The following is a 17334-nucleotide window of genomic DNA, read 5'->3' as shown; positions in this document are numbered from 1 at the left end:
GACAGGAAAAAGATATTTTAGTTTGTATAAGGAACTAGTGGAAGAAGCTGATGCTTGTTTATAAATCCAGGAATTTCAGAAGCCCCTTGCACCAGAGGCATAAATTGTTTGAAACAGTAATTGAAAAATCATCCATAGAACACCATCTGTGGAACAAAACTTCATTTTTGATTGCAAAATACATAGGCCAAGCCAATCCTATAACATTATAAAAATACAGATGTTATAAAAAAAATTCATTAAATAATAATAATAATAATAATAATAATAATAATAATAATAATAATAGTGCACATATAATAATAACTGTATAAATTTATCTAATAATATTTATGAAAATTCACACAACATAAATCACACTGAAAACATTTGGTGTAGTGTCGTATTAACTATTGAGTAGGAAATCACAAACCACAGGAAACAAGGAAAATAATGTTAATTAAAGCAATGAAACTCATGTTAATTTCTGTTACTGGAGTCTTCAAGAGATTGCAAATGAAATAACTAACAAAATTTTTTGTCTAAAAACAGGTAGCTTTCTGGATAAAAACGTCAGAACTTCATGGTCATTGGGGGCTGCATCACACTTATTTTATTGAGGCAAAATTTTGTACAGATTGTTTCTTTTTGACTGGAACACAATAAGGGCATGGAATCTGAAGTTTGGGAATGTTGTAAAAGAAGAGTCACCCTGTCATGTATTTATTTATTAAGTAAAGGGATAAATTTCAGGAGATGATTTCTGACAGCAAATGGAATAAAGATATTCATATCAATGTAGTATGTCCAGAAAGAGGTCAGCAATAAAGTTATCAGTACTGGTACATTACATGGTAATAAATTCTTCCATGGTGCAGAAAATGTTCAAAGTTAACACATTGGGCTGCAATACATAACATGGTATTAATTTCTTCCATGGTACAAAACATGTTCAAATTGCACACATGGGAAGCAACTGAAGCATTCACATGTCACATTATGGACTGTCTCACTCTTTTGATTGTTATATGTGGTTGCTGATGCTGGCCACATGGACACACTGTTCAAGGATTTGCACATTCACAACTGGTTCAATGTACACTATACTTTTTAGATACCTCTATAAGTAAAAATCATAAGGGTTTAATTCCAGTGATCAGGGTGGCCAGGCACATGACTTCCTCATCCTGGGGAGGGTGTTGTTGAAGTGTTGACAGATGGTGATGTGGAAGTGGAGTGGTGCTCCCTCATGCATCAGCCATTTTACCTTGCCTAAGACACATTCTCCATGAAAAGAGGAAGGAATTCCATATACAAATGTCCTTTAAGGTGTTGTGGTGAAACAAATGTTCTGGTAGATGGTCACCAATAATCCCTTTCCAAACACTGATTCTAAACTGTTAATGATGCGGCAGTTTAACCATTTCCAGGGATTTTCTGTAGAACATGAATGATGACTGGTTATGTTTAAGATGACATCCCTCCCAAAGGTTACTGCAGCAGTGAAAGGAAATTATGACAGAAATTCCATTTTGATTGTTATCTGTCACATTTGCTTGTGACAGAATCTTTCTTGTGGAGGAAAATTTACCACCATTTATCCCTACATGTATTGCAAGACAGTATCATTTTCACACAGGATGCACAAGACTGCTCTTTGGATTACTCCAGACTGGCAATCCACATGCATGGTGTTTGTACTGGAGTTGATATTAATATTGTGTTCCTAAGCTGATGCACAAACATCCACCAGCTGTCCATGTAGTTCATCTCTCTGAAAGGACTCGTGCCCACACACATGGCAAAAAATGGGTAAAAAGTATTTTCCAGGGTAAGTGGCATAACAAACCCTCTCTTGACTTGACCATAAATGAAAACCATCTTAGCTTGCTCTTGGAATGTATAATGCACCATTTTGCACATATACAGTAAAGGGCAGCACGAATGGTTGCAGTTTTGTGTGAACCATGGGAAAGTATCACAAAGATGCTGGAGAAACTGAACTGGCACACTCTTGAAGATACACTGAGCGAGGTGGTGCAGTGGTTAGCATGTTGGACTCACATTCATTAGGATGGCAATTCAAATCTGAGTCCAGCCATCCTGATTTAGGTTTTCTGTGATTTTCCTAAATCACTTCAGGCAAATGCTGGGATGGTTCCTTTGAAACTGCATGGCCGACTTCCTTTGCTATCCTTCTCTAAACCAATGGGACCAATGAGCATGTTGTTTGGTCCCCTACCCCAAACCAACCAACCATCCTCTTGGCAATACACATAGCGTATTCTGGAAAGCCTACTTGCAAAGTTTCAATGAGCAGTTTTAAATTATGGTTCTAGGACTATACTGCAACCCTCTCCATATCTCTCCCATGGGATCATGAGGACAAGATTAGATTAACTACAGCACACACAGAGATATTTAAACAGACATTCTTCCCACACCCCATACATGAATGGAACAGGAAAAATCCCTAATAACTGGTACAAAGGGGTGTACTCTCTGCCATGCACTTCATGGTGGGTTGAGGAGTGTAGACGTAGATGAAGATGTTCTTGACTTAACTGGAATCACACAACCTGTAACATGGAGAATAATACTGTTCCTCAGGGCCATCAGTGGTGGCAAATTGCATTAATTAAATTATACATTATTACAATGTAATGTGTAACATAATGTATCAGTATTAATTCCTTCACTGCAGACTCATTATCCATTTTCAGGCATATCTTGTTGTGAATGTTTTTGTTCCCTTTTTTGTGAGGAATCACTTCCTGAAGTTTATCAAATGAACTATAGAGAAATTGGATACACAAAAATCTATTCACCCAGAAGCAAAAGGGGAACACACATATAAATGTTAAGGAAATTTGCAAGTTTTTGGGGCCAGTGTCTGCTTCTTCTGGCAGAAGGGTTGAGGGGGAGAGAAGAGGATTGAAGAAAAAGGACTGGTGAGGTTCAGGAAATGGGGAGATTTTAGAAAAGTTGCCCAAAACCCTGGGTCAGGAGAGACTTATTGGATCAGATATATTATCTTTTCAAAAACAAACTATGAAGCTGCTTCATAGCCTACACTCTCTGCATTTCTTAATGCAATACTCTCCATTTTTTTGGTTAGACAGGATGAAAACCATTCACCAGCCGGTTGTGTAATGCCATAATATTTGAGCTTTTCTATGAAAACACAGTGAACTGTGCGATCAAATGCTTTTGACGTCTCACAGAATAAACATGTTGGGAATATTTTGTAATTCCAGTTTCCTAACTCTCAGCTATGGTCTTTTCTCTGAATAGGGTTCTAAAGTAGTAATAACTACTTATCAGGCAGCAGTTTATTTGCTTTTAAAGTAATTTTTGTTTGTGAGATATCAGATTAGATACATACTGAAGGACTCTGTCAATGAATGAGGAAGCTGATTGTTATTGGGATTGTGGTTATTATATTTTTTAATTAGGTCCTGTTATTTTGATATTATTGTGGTATGTAATTTTATTGTTATTCTTGTGTGAAGTTACTTAATTTTATTTAAGTTTTGATTTACCTTGTTAATTTGTTTGTAACACACAAGTGTACAGTGTTCAAACATTTATTTGATTTTTAAATGCATAATTGCAGGTACCAGATTCCAGAAGTAATAGAAAACTTCTCAATATTTAAGACAATATCTGGTTGCACATGTGCTGTGAAAGATGAAACAGCATTATGTAATGAGTTGCACCTGAATCAGATACCCTCATGTGTTGGGAATAAATCTGCAGCAGTTATTCTCATATCACGAAAGGTTTCTGGAATTACTGCAGAAACATTTAAGTGAGTTATCAAAGCAGAATTTTCTTCCTACTGTTTATGTCTCACCATAACTCTAAATTATGCTTAGTGGGTATCATATACACATATTACCTGATAATCTTGAAATTATTTGCCATACAGTGAGTCACATAATAAATACCATTTATTAAGTATTAAGAGACCCAAATCTCTATTATTAAGAACTGACTTCACTGCCAAGTTTGCAAGGGTAGTACAAACACTACAGATGTGCAAGTGCACGCACGCTTGTGTGTGTGTGTGTGTGTGTGTGTGTGTGTGTGTGTGTGTGTGTGTGTGTGTCCGTATATGCAGGGTGAACATTAATAAAACTGACAAGCTGCAGGGACTGATCTAGACTGGAAATGGAGGAAAAAGGGTTCAGTGAAGATGTATCTGCAAATGCATCATTGCTGCATTATATGGTACTGATGAATGAAAGTTTCTCTGACCACATTTCATGTGTTCTGTGAGTGTTGCAGGCTGTGTGATTGCTGCAGCACTGTAATCAGCAGAATGGTCCAGTATTCATGTTGGTAACAAGATAGTTTTTTGTATAAGGCGAAGCATTAGGTAATGGTCGAGAGACAGCATGGCTATATCAAAACGAGTACCCTCACAGACACGAGCCACGTCATAAAACATTTAAAGCTCTTTTTGGGTGTTTGTGTGATCGTGCATCATTTCAGACAGATGAACTGCAGAGAGGTGGTGGACTGTGTGTACACCAGATTTGGAGAACCGGATTCAACAGGATATTGAGACGAACTGTGGTACAAGCTCCAGGCAAGTAGTCTGCCAACATGGTGTAAGCCAAAGCATGATTATGTGTATCCTATATGACAACTGCTACTATCCATATCACCTGCAGTGAGTGCAAGGATTATCAGCAGTGGATTTCCCTCTGCAAGAAGGGTTTTTTTGATGGCTTTTGCACCAAACCATCACAATTATGGGATTTTTGCCACCAGTTCTCTTTAGCAACAAAGCAACCTTTAGCAGAACTGGCATCACCAATCTGCATAATTGTCATCTGTGGGCTACAGACAATCCCTGGGAAAGGGTTGATCTGTCTCATTAGCAGTGGGATGATTTGTTGTCATTGCATGCAGCATGCTGTCCCTTTCCGACCACATGTTCATAGGTCATTTTTTCCTCCAATTTCCAGTCAGCAGTGCACACCTGCAGTTTTCTGGTTTTATTAATGCTCACACTATATGTTCTGTGCAGTGGATTCATGGTCAGGCAGAGATCAATCTCTATATCAGAGTCAAATGCGCCCGAATGTCAGGCAGTCGCAAGGGCTGCCCAGGACAACTATCTGGGATGCAAACAGCATTTCTGAAATATGAAATTCTATGGCAGTATCATAATAATCACAAAAAACATAGTTGATTTTTGTGCCATTGGTGGGTGCCTGATTTGACATGAATGGTGTAATGAGCTCGACCAATCATCTGAGTGACAATGGCAGATTTCCGATTGTGAGGCCTGTAAAAAGACATGATACAAACATTGTCTTTCATGAAGAAGTTTGTTGTGAAGTTTGCATCTGAATCAGGCTATTAGAGATTCTGCTGCTAAAGAATTATGAAAAGGTATAGTGTGGCAGTTGCTGAAAAACAACAACAAAGCATTTTGCTCTCTAGTGCAAAATATGAAGGTTGAGTATCTAACCCATGAAAGCATGAACGAAACATTTGGCTTCACTGTTCAACTGAGGAGAGAATGCTGTCATTTGGATATTATGAACTTCATTCTCTTGGCAAAATTGCAGAAATTCCAGTGAAAAAAATGTGAACCATTTCTGAAATGATATTTTGTCCAAACATTCTAAACAAAAGACAGAAGTGCACGCTTTTATTGTAGTAGCGATAGCTGTCAAATTCATTGGAATTACAAATTGATGTCTACTGTGCACGTTGACAATAATTCAGAAAGGTCCAGCACGATCAATGTGCATATGTTGCCGAGCACCGTAAGGCAGAGGCCAATTCAAAAATTTGAGGTGTAGCGCTGCCTGATTGTCTGTGCCTGCATGACAGTGGTTGGTCATCTGCTTGTTAAGCCTGAGCCATATGCAATGCTGGTATGCTAGCTGTTGAGTTGAGTTCTGATGTCTCCCCAATATCCTCTGTGCAATAGTTTCAAAATATTTTGCTGCAAAGATGTGGGAATCATGACTCATGTTTGATCATTACGAGTATGCATTAAAATTAAACCATTCTGAAGAGAAAGGTTGTTGCATTTATCACAGTATTTGCAGACTCCTGCACCAGAAATTGATTTCTGGTTAGTTAAGTATGCAGAGATAACAAAACTTCCATGTGTCAAAGTAGTCATGCATCACAAAATCAGTACCAGAAATGCTTGTTGTGTCCATCAGTGTAATGAGGTGCATGAACACTCTACAATACTTGAAACATTATAGAAGGATTGTAAAGTAAATATATTGATTTACAATATATTCAATATAAAGCTCATATAGCTTTCATCCTGTAGTTTCTCTCCAGTTTCTTTGCTCCACTATTCCTGGTCGTCTCTATTCACTAGCAGTTGTAGTAGCAGAAACATCAAACTAGGTTTGTAAAGTCTTGCTGGCATTGTGCTACATTTGTAAAATCTCACTGCAGTGCTACCTGTATGCTCAGTGTGATCAGAGAGTACTTCAATAATAATCTGAAAGTAATCTGAGGACAATCTGAGATGGAGCTCTGAGTGAGGCAGCTTAAAAAGGCATGTGGACTAATCATAATTGGAGGCTGTGAGATGACCTGAATTCACCATCCTCTGGTGGCATGTGTAGCACCACTTGGCAGTGTCTAGTGAAGCCTCTCTAGCAGCAGCTCATGTCAGCCAATATAAGTGTTCCTCCTGCAGAGATGGGAGTGGGACTCAGTTGACAGAGACGTTAATACCACATTACCATAACAATCCACCACACCACTGAAGCATTCATTTCACAGCCCTCAGGCCAACTAAAAATGTGACCTGTTGCTTGGTGGGTCAACAAGTACCACTTTCCTATTAGGGGCAGGCAGATGGCTCCATGTAGACAACCTTGCAGCCTTTCAGTTAGTGAGGGCTAAATGCCACCAAATCATCAGAGAGAGGAAGAAGATATCATAACTATTCCACTACAAGTACAAGCGTATGGGAAACTGTGGTGTCACCGCCAGACACCACACTTGCTAGGTGGTAGCTTTAAATTGGCCGCGGTCCATTAGTACATGTCGGACTCGCGTGTCGCCACTGTGTGATCGCAGACCGAGCGCCACCACAAGGCAGGTCTCGAGATACTGACTAGCACTCGCCCCAGTTGTACGGACGACTTTGCTAGCGACTACACAGACGAAGCATAGCTCCTTAGCCGAGCAGATAGTTAGAATAGCCTTCAGCTAAGTCCATGCCTACGACCTAGCAAGGTGCCATTAGTAACATTGCATATATCTAAAGAGTCTCACTTGTATCGCCACAATCTCCAGATGTACCAAAAGGATGGATTAAAGTTAAGTATTCCAGAAGCTACGTACTTTTCTTTATAACATTCATTACGTATCCTGTTTCAGACCTCACGCACCCTGCTTTAGCTTAGCGCGTGCCTTTCGGTTTCCTCTCATTGTGTCTAGGCTGTCTTGTCTAGACACAACAGAAACCATCAGGAAAGTCTGTGAGAGGGGTGAGAGGTGGCTACTGTAATGTGGAATGGAATCTCCAGACCATACCATGAGACACTGCCCAGACAGTGGCAGAATATTTTGCCAGAGTTATCATCATTGCCAATCACAATCCAAGCTTCTGGTGCTGCAGAGTGTCTCTGAGAGGCAGTTGAGACTTCAGTTTCACCAATGATCAAGAGTACAGCTGCCCCTTTCGCATGTAGGATTGGAATTTTTCATAATCTGCAGCACATGACACATCGTCTGATCATGATACGATCCACTACAGCATGTAACTGCACCTCACGGGACAAAGCAAAGTAATCCACCTTGCCCTTTTTAGCACACTTTCTTGACTCATGCAGACAAACCATTTTAATTCCACTCTTAAAACATGGTAAGGAGCTGTACATGCTCAAGTAGTTATAGTGCTACCCACACTACCTGTGTGGAGATGAACTTGGGTCAAATGTTTAACCACTGCCTTTTCTGGATGTTAGAATCCAGACAGGTCTTTAGTCAATTTCTATTTGGGTTCAGGAAGTATCACTCCACCTTTGGTACCTGGTCCTCCTGGTATCGCAGGCTTTCCTGCATGGGTACCTCTTAATAGGTATATTCTTGGACATTAAGAAGGCCTGTGGTCCTACTTGGAGCCATAATTTCTTGGGCTTCTCTACAAATGGGGCTTCTGGGGACAACTTCCCATTCTTATATAGTCCTCCCTCTCCCCACTTAATTATAAATACACAGATGGTGATATCCTATCTGTCTGCTTTGAACAAGAGAACTGTTGCAACCTAGGCAGTGTTTTAAGTGTGGTTGTCTTTGCCATAACTCTTAATAATATAGTACTGAGGGTTAAAAATCCTGTCCAGTGTTTTTCTTTCATGGACAGCTTCTCTGTCTTTTGTTCCTCCTCCAGTGTTGCAACCCATTAGCTGTAGCTATCTATCAGAAGGACAGAGGAATGAGTGGAGAAGAGAGGTTTTAATGTTCCAGCTGAGAAGCTCATTTCTGTCCACTTTAAAAATTCACATTCTGTTTTAACTTTCCTGAGTTGAGAATAGGGGACACTATTGTCAATTTTAAAGACACGGTTTGGTTTCTCTGCCTCACATTTGATTTTTAGCTTACTAGGTTACCACACCTTAGTGATCTAAAAGCCCATTCGTTAAAAGCATTGAATATTTTAAAATTTATTGACCATAATTCATGGGGAGCCAATCGAATTTGCATGCTCCAGTGTTACTGAATATTCATGTGTGATTGGTTTGATCATGAGTGCATGATTTATGGGTCTGCATTTTTAAAAATTTTGAACATTATACTCCGTGAAGGAATTATGCTGGCCACTGGGCCTTTAGAACTAGCCTCAAACTGAGCCTCTGCACTAATGAGCCACTGCTTAATGTCAGCCAGAAATCCTTATGGTGTGATAAACCTATTAGACAATGTCACTGCCACAGATGCCTGCATACCACACTGTTGCTCAGTCACCAATAGACAGTCTTTTTAATAACTGACAGAATGCAATGGGATATGCATGAAGGAATGCCTTTTAGAGATGAACATGGCTCATTTTAGAATTTTACATGAAGATTGGAGTATATCTCAACCTCGGCTCTTGAGGAGGCTCAGAAATACTTTGTATCTGGCAAATTTTAAGAAAGATTGCACTCCAGATTCGACATTTAAATCTATGTTTTATAATGTTTTAGACAGGCTTTGTGGTTTTATAATAATGTACATTGATGGCTTGAAGCAAAAGTTTTCCTATGGCTTTTCATCCGTGTATTCAGGATTAGCCTTCCTAATGAATATACCATATTTACTGGCACTGGGGTAGATGAGACATCTTCAAAGCAAAAAATTTCTCATCTGCTCCAGTTCCTTATTGCTCTGTTGGCATTGCAGCAGAGTACCCAGCACAGGAATTGACACAAAATGCACCTGTTCCTCCTCCAACATGGAGGAAAATGTGTATCTTTCTGTTGGGTACCAGGGCACATGGAAATCTAGTCTGGGGAAACGAGCAAGCAGACCAAGCAGCCAAGGAGGCCTATAGGGTACATGACATGACAAAATGTGCCATCCTACTGCATGCTGCAGTTTTGCTGTTGAGTCAAGGAGTCACACAACTGTGGGAGGAAGAGTGGCTTCCTGTGAGGGACAATAAAGATGTAGTCAGTGAAACTGATTGTCTGACCCCCTTTACACACACACCACACACACACACACACACACACACACACACACACACACACACACATCTCTAATACCTCCGGTGTACAACTCACTATATGCCATATTTCAACTGAGTGCATTTTATATTTTGATAAGAGGGTAGAAGCATCTATTTGGGGATCAACCCTTTATTTTAGTTGAAGACGAGACAAGTGTGCAAAAGTTTTTGAAAATTTTGTGTGGTGTCTGTATTGTATCGTAAGCATTTAGACTGGAAATTTTAGTGTATTGCAGGGCGGATGGGACATAATTTTTGTTCCAGTAATGAGCAACCCACAGCCACCTGTTGTAATTTTTAGTTGTTTCTATTTTTTTTTTTACTTTTTATTATAAGGTTTAGATCTAACACAAATGATTTCCGCGTGTATGTGTGCGTGTGTGTGGGGCGGTGGTGGTGGTGGGGAGGGGGGGGGGGCACCTTTATACACTACTTGCCATTAAAATTGCTACACCAAGAAGAAATGCAGATGATAAATGCGTATTCATTGGACAAATATATTATACTAGAACTGACATGTGATTACATTTTCACGCAATTTGGGTGCATAGATCCTGAGAAATCAATACCCAGAACAACCACCTCTGGCCGTAATAACAGCTTTGATACACCTGGGCATTGAGTCAAACAGAGCTTGGATGGTGTGTACAAATACAGCTGCCCATGCAGCTTCAACACGATACCACAGTTCATCAAGAGTAGTGACTGGCGTATTGTGACGAGCCAGTTGCTCGGCCACCATTGACCAGACGTTTTCAATTTGTGAGAGATCTGGAGAATGTGCTGACCAGGTTGAACATTTTCTGTATCCAGAAAGGCCCGTACAGGACCTGCAATGTGCGGTCATGCATTATCCTGCTGAAATGCAGGGTTTCGCAGGGATCGAATGAAGGGTAGAGCCACGGGTCGTAACATATCTGAAATGTAACGTCCACTGTTCAAAGTGCCATCAATGCGAACAAGAGGTGACCGAGACGTGTAACCAATGGCACCCCATACCATCACGCCGGGTAATACGCCAGTATGGTGATGACGAATACACGCTTCCAATGTGCGTTCACTGCAATGTCGCCAAACATAGATGCGACCATCATGATGCTGTAAACAGAACCTGGATTCATCAGAAAAAATAACGTTTAGCCATTCGTGCATCCAGGTTCGTCATTGAGTGCCCAATCGCAGGCGCTCCTGTCTGTGATGCAGTGTCAAGGGTAACTGCAGCCATGGTCTCCGAGCTGATAGTCCATGCTGCTGCAAACATCGTCGAACTGTTCATGCAGATGTTTGTTGTCCTGCAAATGTCCCCATCTGTTGACTCAGGGATCGAGATGTGGCTGCACGATCCGTTACAGCCATGCAGATAAGATGCCTGTCATCTCAACTGCTAGTGATATGAGGCTGTTGGGATCCAGCATGGCATTCCGTATTACCCTCCTGAACCCACCGATTCCATATTCTGCTAACAGTCATTGGATCTCGACCAATGCGAGCAGCAATGTCATGATATGATAAACCGCAATCATGATAGGCTACAATCTGACCTTTATCAAAGTCAGAAACGTGATGGTACGCATTTCTCCTCCTTACATGAGGCATCACAGCAATGTTTCACCAGGCAGTGCCAATCAACTGCTGTTTGTGTATGAGGAATCAGTTGGAAACTTTGCTCATGTCAGCACGTTGTAGGTGTTGCCACAGGTGCCAACCTTGTGTGAATGCTCTGAAAAGCTAATCATTTGCATATCACAGCATCTTCTTCCTGTCAATTAAATTTCGCATCTGTAGCATGTCATCTTTGTGGTGCAGCAATTTTAATGGCTGGTAGTGTATTTCAACTGTTGTTAAAATTTTATTTTTTAGTGCTTTTATTCACACTCACCTCACATAATTTTAGTATGAGCAGTTAAGGCCTTGCTGACATGTTCACCAACAAACGCATTACCACCACCACCACCACCACCGCCTACACTCCAACATATAAGTATGCAGTCATTTCTGCTGTTAACTGTGTATTAACTATGTATGTGTAGCATTCAGCAATTTTTCTTGAAGCTGAATAGGTATTTATTTTCACTGTGGAAAACCCTACTGTCTCATGGGATGAAAATACTTGAGAAGATTATAGAAAAGAGACTGAGAACTATAATAGAATCACAGCTGGAGGAGAAAAAATATGGCTTCAGAAGTAACAGATCAACAATAGATCTAATTTTTAGCACCCACATGTTGATGGAAAAGTGTTGGGAGAAGTGCAAGAACCTGGTCATTGTATTCCTGGATATGGAAGAAGCCTATGATAGTATTATAAGAGATAAGATCTGGGAATGCTCGAGGAAAAAGAATGTGCCTGAAGGACGAATAAGAAAAAGTCAGATGTTGTACAAAGACTGTACTAGCTGTGTACAAATTGGGGAAGGATGATCATTATGGTTTGAGACCAATAGTGGAGTTCAGCAAGGAAGTGCACTGTCCCCACTACTATTCATCGCTGTTATGGATACTATAATGAAGAACATCAAGGAGAAGTCAAGTGAACTGAATACATTTGCCATTGCAGATGACATCATGGTATGGGGCGAAACTGAAGAGGAAGTACAGATCAGACTCGATGAATGGAAATGTCAGTTTCAGAAATATAACCTCAACATCAGCAAGACCAAGACAATGGTGATGGCAGTCAACAGAGATGGACAACCAGCAAGTGTAAAACTAAGAGACAACCATCTAGAGTGTGTGGACAGTTTTCCTGACCTTGGAAGTGTAATCTCTAGTGATAATTTGGTCAGAAATGAAATCAACAGAGTGCAATAAGGATCTGGATTTTACCAACAAGTAAGATCACTTTTATGGGATGACTTGATTCCAAAACTGACCAAACTGATGATGTTTAATAGCTGTTTCACACCAATATTGGCCTATGGTATTGAAACATGTACCCTCACAAAAAGAGAATCATCAAGGTTTCAAGCATCAGAGAAGAAATTCCTTAGATCCACCATCCAGAAGACCAAGATGGAAAGTTAAGGAATGAGGAGATGAGGAAAGAAACCGGGGTAAGCACATCCCTATTGGATTGAACTGGCACATCTAGACTTTGATGGTACGAGCATGTGATGAGAATGGAGCCAACTAAACAACCAACATAAATTTGGAAAGACAGGTGGAAGACCTCAAACCCAATGGATGGACTTGATTAAGGCTGATCTAGTGACCAGAGGATGGACAGTGGATGATGTTCTCTGTGAACAGATGTATTTGGACAGGATGAAATGGAAGAGGCTCATTACCAGTACCTGGGAAACTGGAACTGTTAAATGATGATGATTTTCATTGTAGTCTGAATTAAATGGGATAATTTTTAAGCTTCATTCTGCACTTGTTAATGCCATGTGAGAAAATTTGTGCTTTAAATATAAACTGTGGAATGTCATCTGGTGTGGTGATACATTTATGAAAGTGAAAAGTGTCTATGAAACTGAAATGTGAATAATATTTTGGATATAGTGCTGCATTATGTGTTTATAATATTGATAAAACTTTAATCAGCAATATAATCAAATTTCTCTATGAAAGATTAGTAAACCTACTGACTTCCTTGCTTCAAATAGGTAACACAAACAATGACAGTCACTACAGAATTTTCTAAGGTGAAGTCAAAATATTAACCTTCTTTGTCATTTCTCATCTTCATTTACTGTGCAGTGCCAGTTATCTATCAAATCTGGCAATAATTAATGTTTTCCTCTGTAATAGTGTTGCTGTTTGATGATATCTTATTTTCCTGTGTGGTCTTCCATTACTTATTTTTGTGAGTCAGTAAGCAGTTTTCTAGAGGTCTCCTTTGTAACTTCTTGACTAATGTAAAAAGATTCCTCGGGATGTGCGAACCTAAGAAATTCAGAAATACAGTGTGGGATAGTTACTAAGGTTTGCTTTGTTTAATTTTTATTAATAATTTTTGATAATTCATGATACTTTTATTTTAAATAAAAACAAATCATAATATTTAATCATAATATTTATATTATATAATTAAAAGAGGTATTGCGTGATTATACAATTTATTTTTAAGTTGAAATTACTTTCAGTATTTAATAAAGAAACTGAAGAAGACACAAGAATCACATTTTTAAGCATCACTAGAAACATACTCATGATCAAACAAATACAATCTGTATTTACTAGATGCCTGATTGCCAGAAGGTAGTGACATACTGTATTGTAAGCTGATATTTTTATGTGACATGTTACAGATACACTCCAAATCTGGAATATCTAAACTTAACTAAAGTGGGTTTGCGACAGCAACTGTCAGCTGACATGTTTTCGCAGTTTAATAAACTGAAACATTTGGCAATACAAGACCATGGGAGCATGCCAGAGTTGCCAGAAGATGTGTTTAAAGGACTTGGTGGATTGGAAAGCTTGTACTTGTATAACAATGGAATCCAGCTTCTCCCTCCTAATATTTTTGCACCACTGACCAAGCTGCGACTATTGAACTTAGCTGATAATAAGTTCCGAAGGCTGCCAACAGGAATATTTGACAAGAATTTGGAACTACGTGAGCTTATACTGAATGGAAACCATTTGAAGAATCGTTACAATCCACACTTGCTAAGGTAATAACAATTAGTTGTTGCATATTATGCCATATGCTTTGTGATACTTATGGATACACAGAAAAAAAGATTTCTGTATAAGTTTAATTCTGCTGTCTGAATTGTCCTTGCTGGTTGCCATAATGTTGTCTCAGTACTCCATGTAATAAGTTGCTTATCCTACCTGTGCACTATCAACTGAGAGTTTATTTCAGTGCTGCAGAAAAATTTGTTTTCTCGTTTCGAGCATCAGTCAGGGTCCAAATGCATGCGGCTAGTGCAGGGTGCATTTCTGAAGCATTGTAAACATAGTTTCACTCCCACAGAGGAGCCTTTGTATATGTGTTTGTTTACCACTTCTCTGTAATTATTCTGACTGCAGAAGAGGCTAACGTATTATCACTTATACTTAATTTCTATTGAAATTTTCTATGGCATAGTCTAGGAATCCCATAGTTCTTTAAGCTACAGATTTTCATTACATCAAACTCATTGAAGTAATGCCTTTATAATTCTGTTGGTGTAAATACAGTAATACATCTAATGTCCACTGGAAAATATTTTTAATACTTGAGTAATGTAGACCTGTTGTGCTGCAAATCAAACAGGCTTATTGTTGTGTTCTTGGCATACTATACACTGAGATGACAAAAGTCATGGAATACCTCACAATTTCATGTCAGAACTGCTTTTGCCTGGCATAGTGGGGCAACTTGGCATGGCATGGATCCAACAACTCCTTCTAAGTCCCCAGCCAAAATATTGAGTCATACTGCCTCTATAGCCATCCATAATTGTGAAAGTGTTGTTGATGGAGGATTTTGTGGATGAATAACCTCTCCATTATGTCCCATTAATGTTTTATGTGATTCATGTCGATTTGCCAAATCATTCGCTCGAATTGTCCAGAGTGTTCTTCAAATCAGTCATGTACAATTGTGGCCCGGTGACATGGCGCATAAAAACTCCATCATTGTTTGGCAACATGAAGGCTATGAATGGCTGCAAATGGTCTCCAAGTAGCATTTGGATCAGAGGACCTAGCCAATTCCACGTAAAAACAGCCTACACCATTATGGAGCCACCACCAACTTGCACAATGCCATGTTGATAACTTGGGTCCATGGCTTTGTGGCATTTGTGCCACATTCAAACCCTAGTATCACCTCATACCTACTGAAAATGGGGCTCATCTGACCAAGTAACAGTTTGCCAGCCACCTAGGTTGCAACCAATATGGTCACAAGCCCAGGAGAGGCAGTGCAGATGATGATGATCTGTTAGCAAAGACACTCGTGCCACTTGTCTGCTATCATAACCTATTAACACCAAATTTTGCCACACTATCCTAACTGATAAGTTTATTGTACGTCCCAAATTGATTTCTGCAGTTATTTCATGCAGTTTTGCTTGTCTGTTAACACTGACAACTCCATGCAGATACCGCTGCTCTCGGTCTTGGACAAGAAGAGAATAGAAGCTTTCGAAATGTGTTGCTACAGAAGAATGCTGAAGATTAGATGGGTAGATCACATAACTAATGAGGAGGTATTGAATAGAATTGTGGAGAAGAGGAGTTTGTGGCACAACTTGACAAGAAGAAGGGATCGGATGGTAGGAATTGTTCTGAGGCATCAAGGGATCACCAATTTAGCATTGGAGGGCAGCATGGAAGGTAAAAATTGTAGAGGGAGACCAAGAGATGAATACACTAAGCAGATTCAGAAGGATGTAGGTTGCAGTAAGTCCTGGGAGATGAAGAAGCTTGCACAGGATAGAGTAGCATGGAGAGCTGCATCAAACCAGTCTCAGGACTGAAGATTTGAAGTGACTAATGTTACAAAACATGCTGCCCTTCTTTAAACTTTTTCGATGTACTCCACCATTCCTATCCGGTAAGGATCCCACACCACACAGCAGTATTCTAAAAGAGGACAGACAAGCATAGTACAGGCAGTCTCATTAGTAGATCTGTTATATTTTCTAAGTGTCCTGCCAATAAAATGCAGTCTTTGGTTGGTTGGTCTTGTCCAAACTATTTATCATCCATGTTTCACTTCCATACATGGCTACACTCCACACAAATACTTTCAGAAACGATTTCCTGACACTTAAATCTATTCTCGATGTTAACAAATATCTCTTCTTCAGAAACGCTTTCCTTTTCTGTGTGTTCTTTCCAGTTTAAGTTGTTCATAGTTGTAATTCCTAGGTATTTAGTAGAATTTACAGCCTTTAGATTTCACTAATTTATCATGTAACCAAAGTTTAATAAATTCCTTTTAGCACTCATGTGGATGACTTCACACTTTTCATTATTTAGGGTCAACCCTCTGCCAGGCACTTAAATGTGATTTGAAGAGTATCCATATAGATGTAGATGTAGATGCAGATGTAATGTAGCATCATTGTTTATCTATTCACAGAGTAGTTATAGACGTTCCTTAAAATGTTCTCACCTGATTTCACTCAAAAGTCTAGATATGAAGCCATGTTGTGTGGTTCTGAATATATTTTAAATATTTTCTTCAGGAAACTGGCAGCAATGGATGTATGTTTCAGGAAACTCATGACACTTGGCTGTATTAGAACAGTTTATTAATTTGCTGCCTGTTTTGGTCAGTGACCACCAGCAAACTTCATCATGCACACACAATAGGAGACTAAATATATGTAATTGGACCTAGCTTCCAAACCTCTAAGTGCCCTACCCTGTGCCCAGCATGGAGCTGCATGCTCCCATAAACATCACTACACCATTCAATGCTGCCCCTATGCTGCCCCTAGCTGTTCCCTCCCCCCACCTGCCCCAACCTAATGCTACCTTCTTACCTCTACCATTGGATTGCTATACCAATCAGGCTCATTTATGATTCAGTATGGTCACAGTGTCCAGAGACAGCGATCAGGTGTGTGTCAGCTGTGAGTGCGTGATTGTTTGTGCATTTTCTACTTCAGAAGAAGACATTTTATTCACATCAAATCCTGAAACATTGTTTTGTGTACTAAATATGCTGTTCAATACTTTCCTCACATCACGCG

At 39.6% G+C, this 17334-nt stretch overlaps 1 protein-coding gene across 7 annotated transcripts in view; it reads left to right on the top strand.

The window, feature by feature from the left end:
• Positions 1 to 17334, top strand: part of LOC126412822 (carboxypeptidase N subunit 2-like) — a 185146-nt gene that overhangs the window by 66023 nt on the left and 101789 nt on the right. For all 7 annotated transcript variants that reach the window (XM_050082639.1, XM_050082636.1, XM_050082637.1 and 4 more), the window contains 2 exons: positions 3596 to 3790; positions 13945 to 14313. In XM_050082639.1, coding sequence (XP_049938596.1) covers positions 3596 to 3790; positions 13945 to 14313 — 564 coding nt within the window. The remainder of the gene's footprint in view (positions 1 to 3595; positions 3791 to 13944; positions 14314 to 17334) is intronic.

Source organism: Schistocerca serialis, chromosome 7 (genome assembly GCF_023864345.2).
Source record: "Schistocerca serialis cubense isolate TAMUIC-IGC-003099 chromosome 7, iqSchSeri2.2, whole genome shotgun sequence".
NCBI lineage: Eukaryota > Metazoa > Arthropoda > Insecta > Orthoptera > Acrididae > Schistocerca > Schistocerca serialis.
Note: the sequence above shows the minus strand (reverse complement) of the source record. Positions and strands in the feature narration are given on the sequence as shown.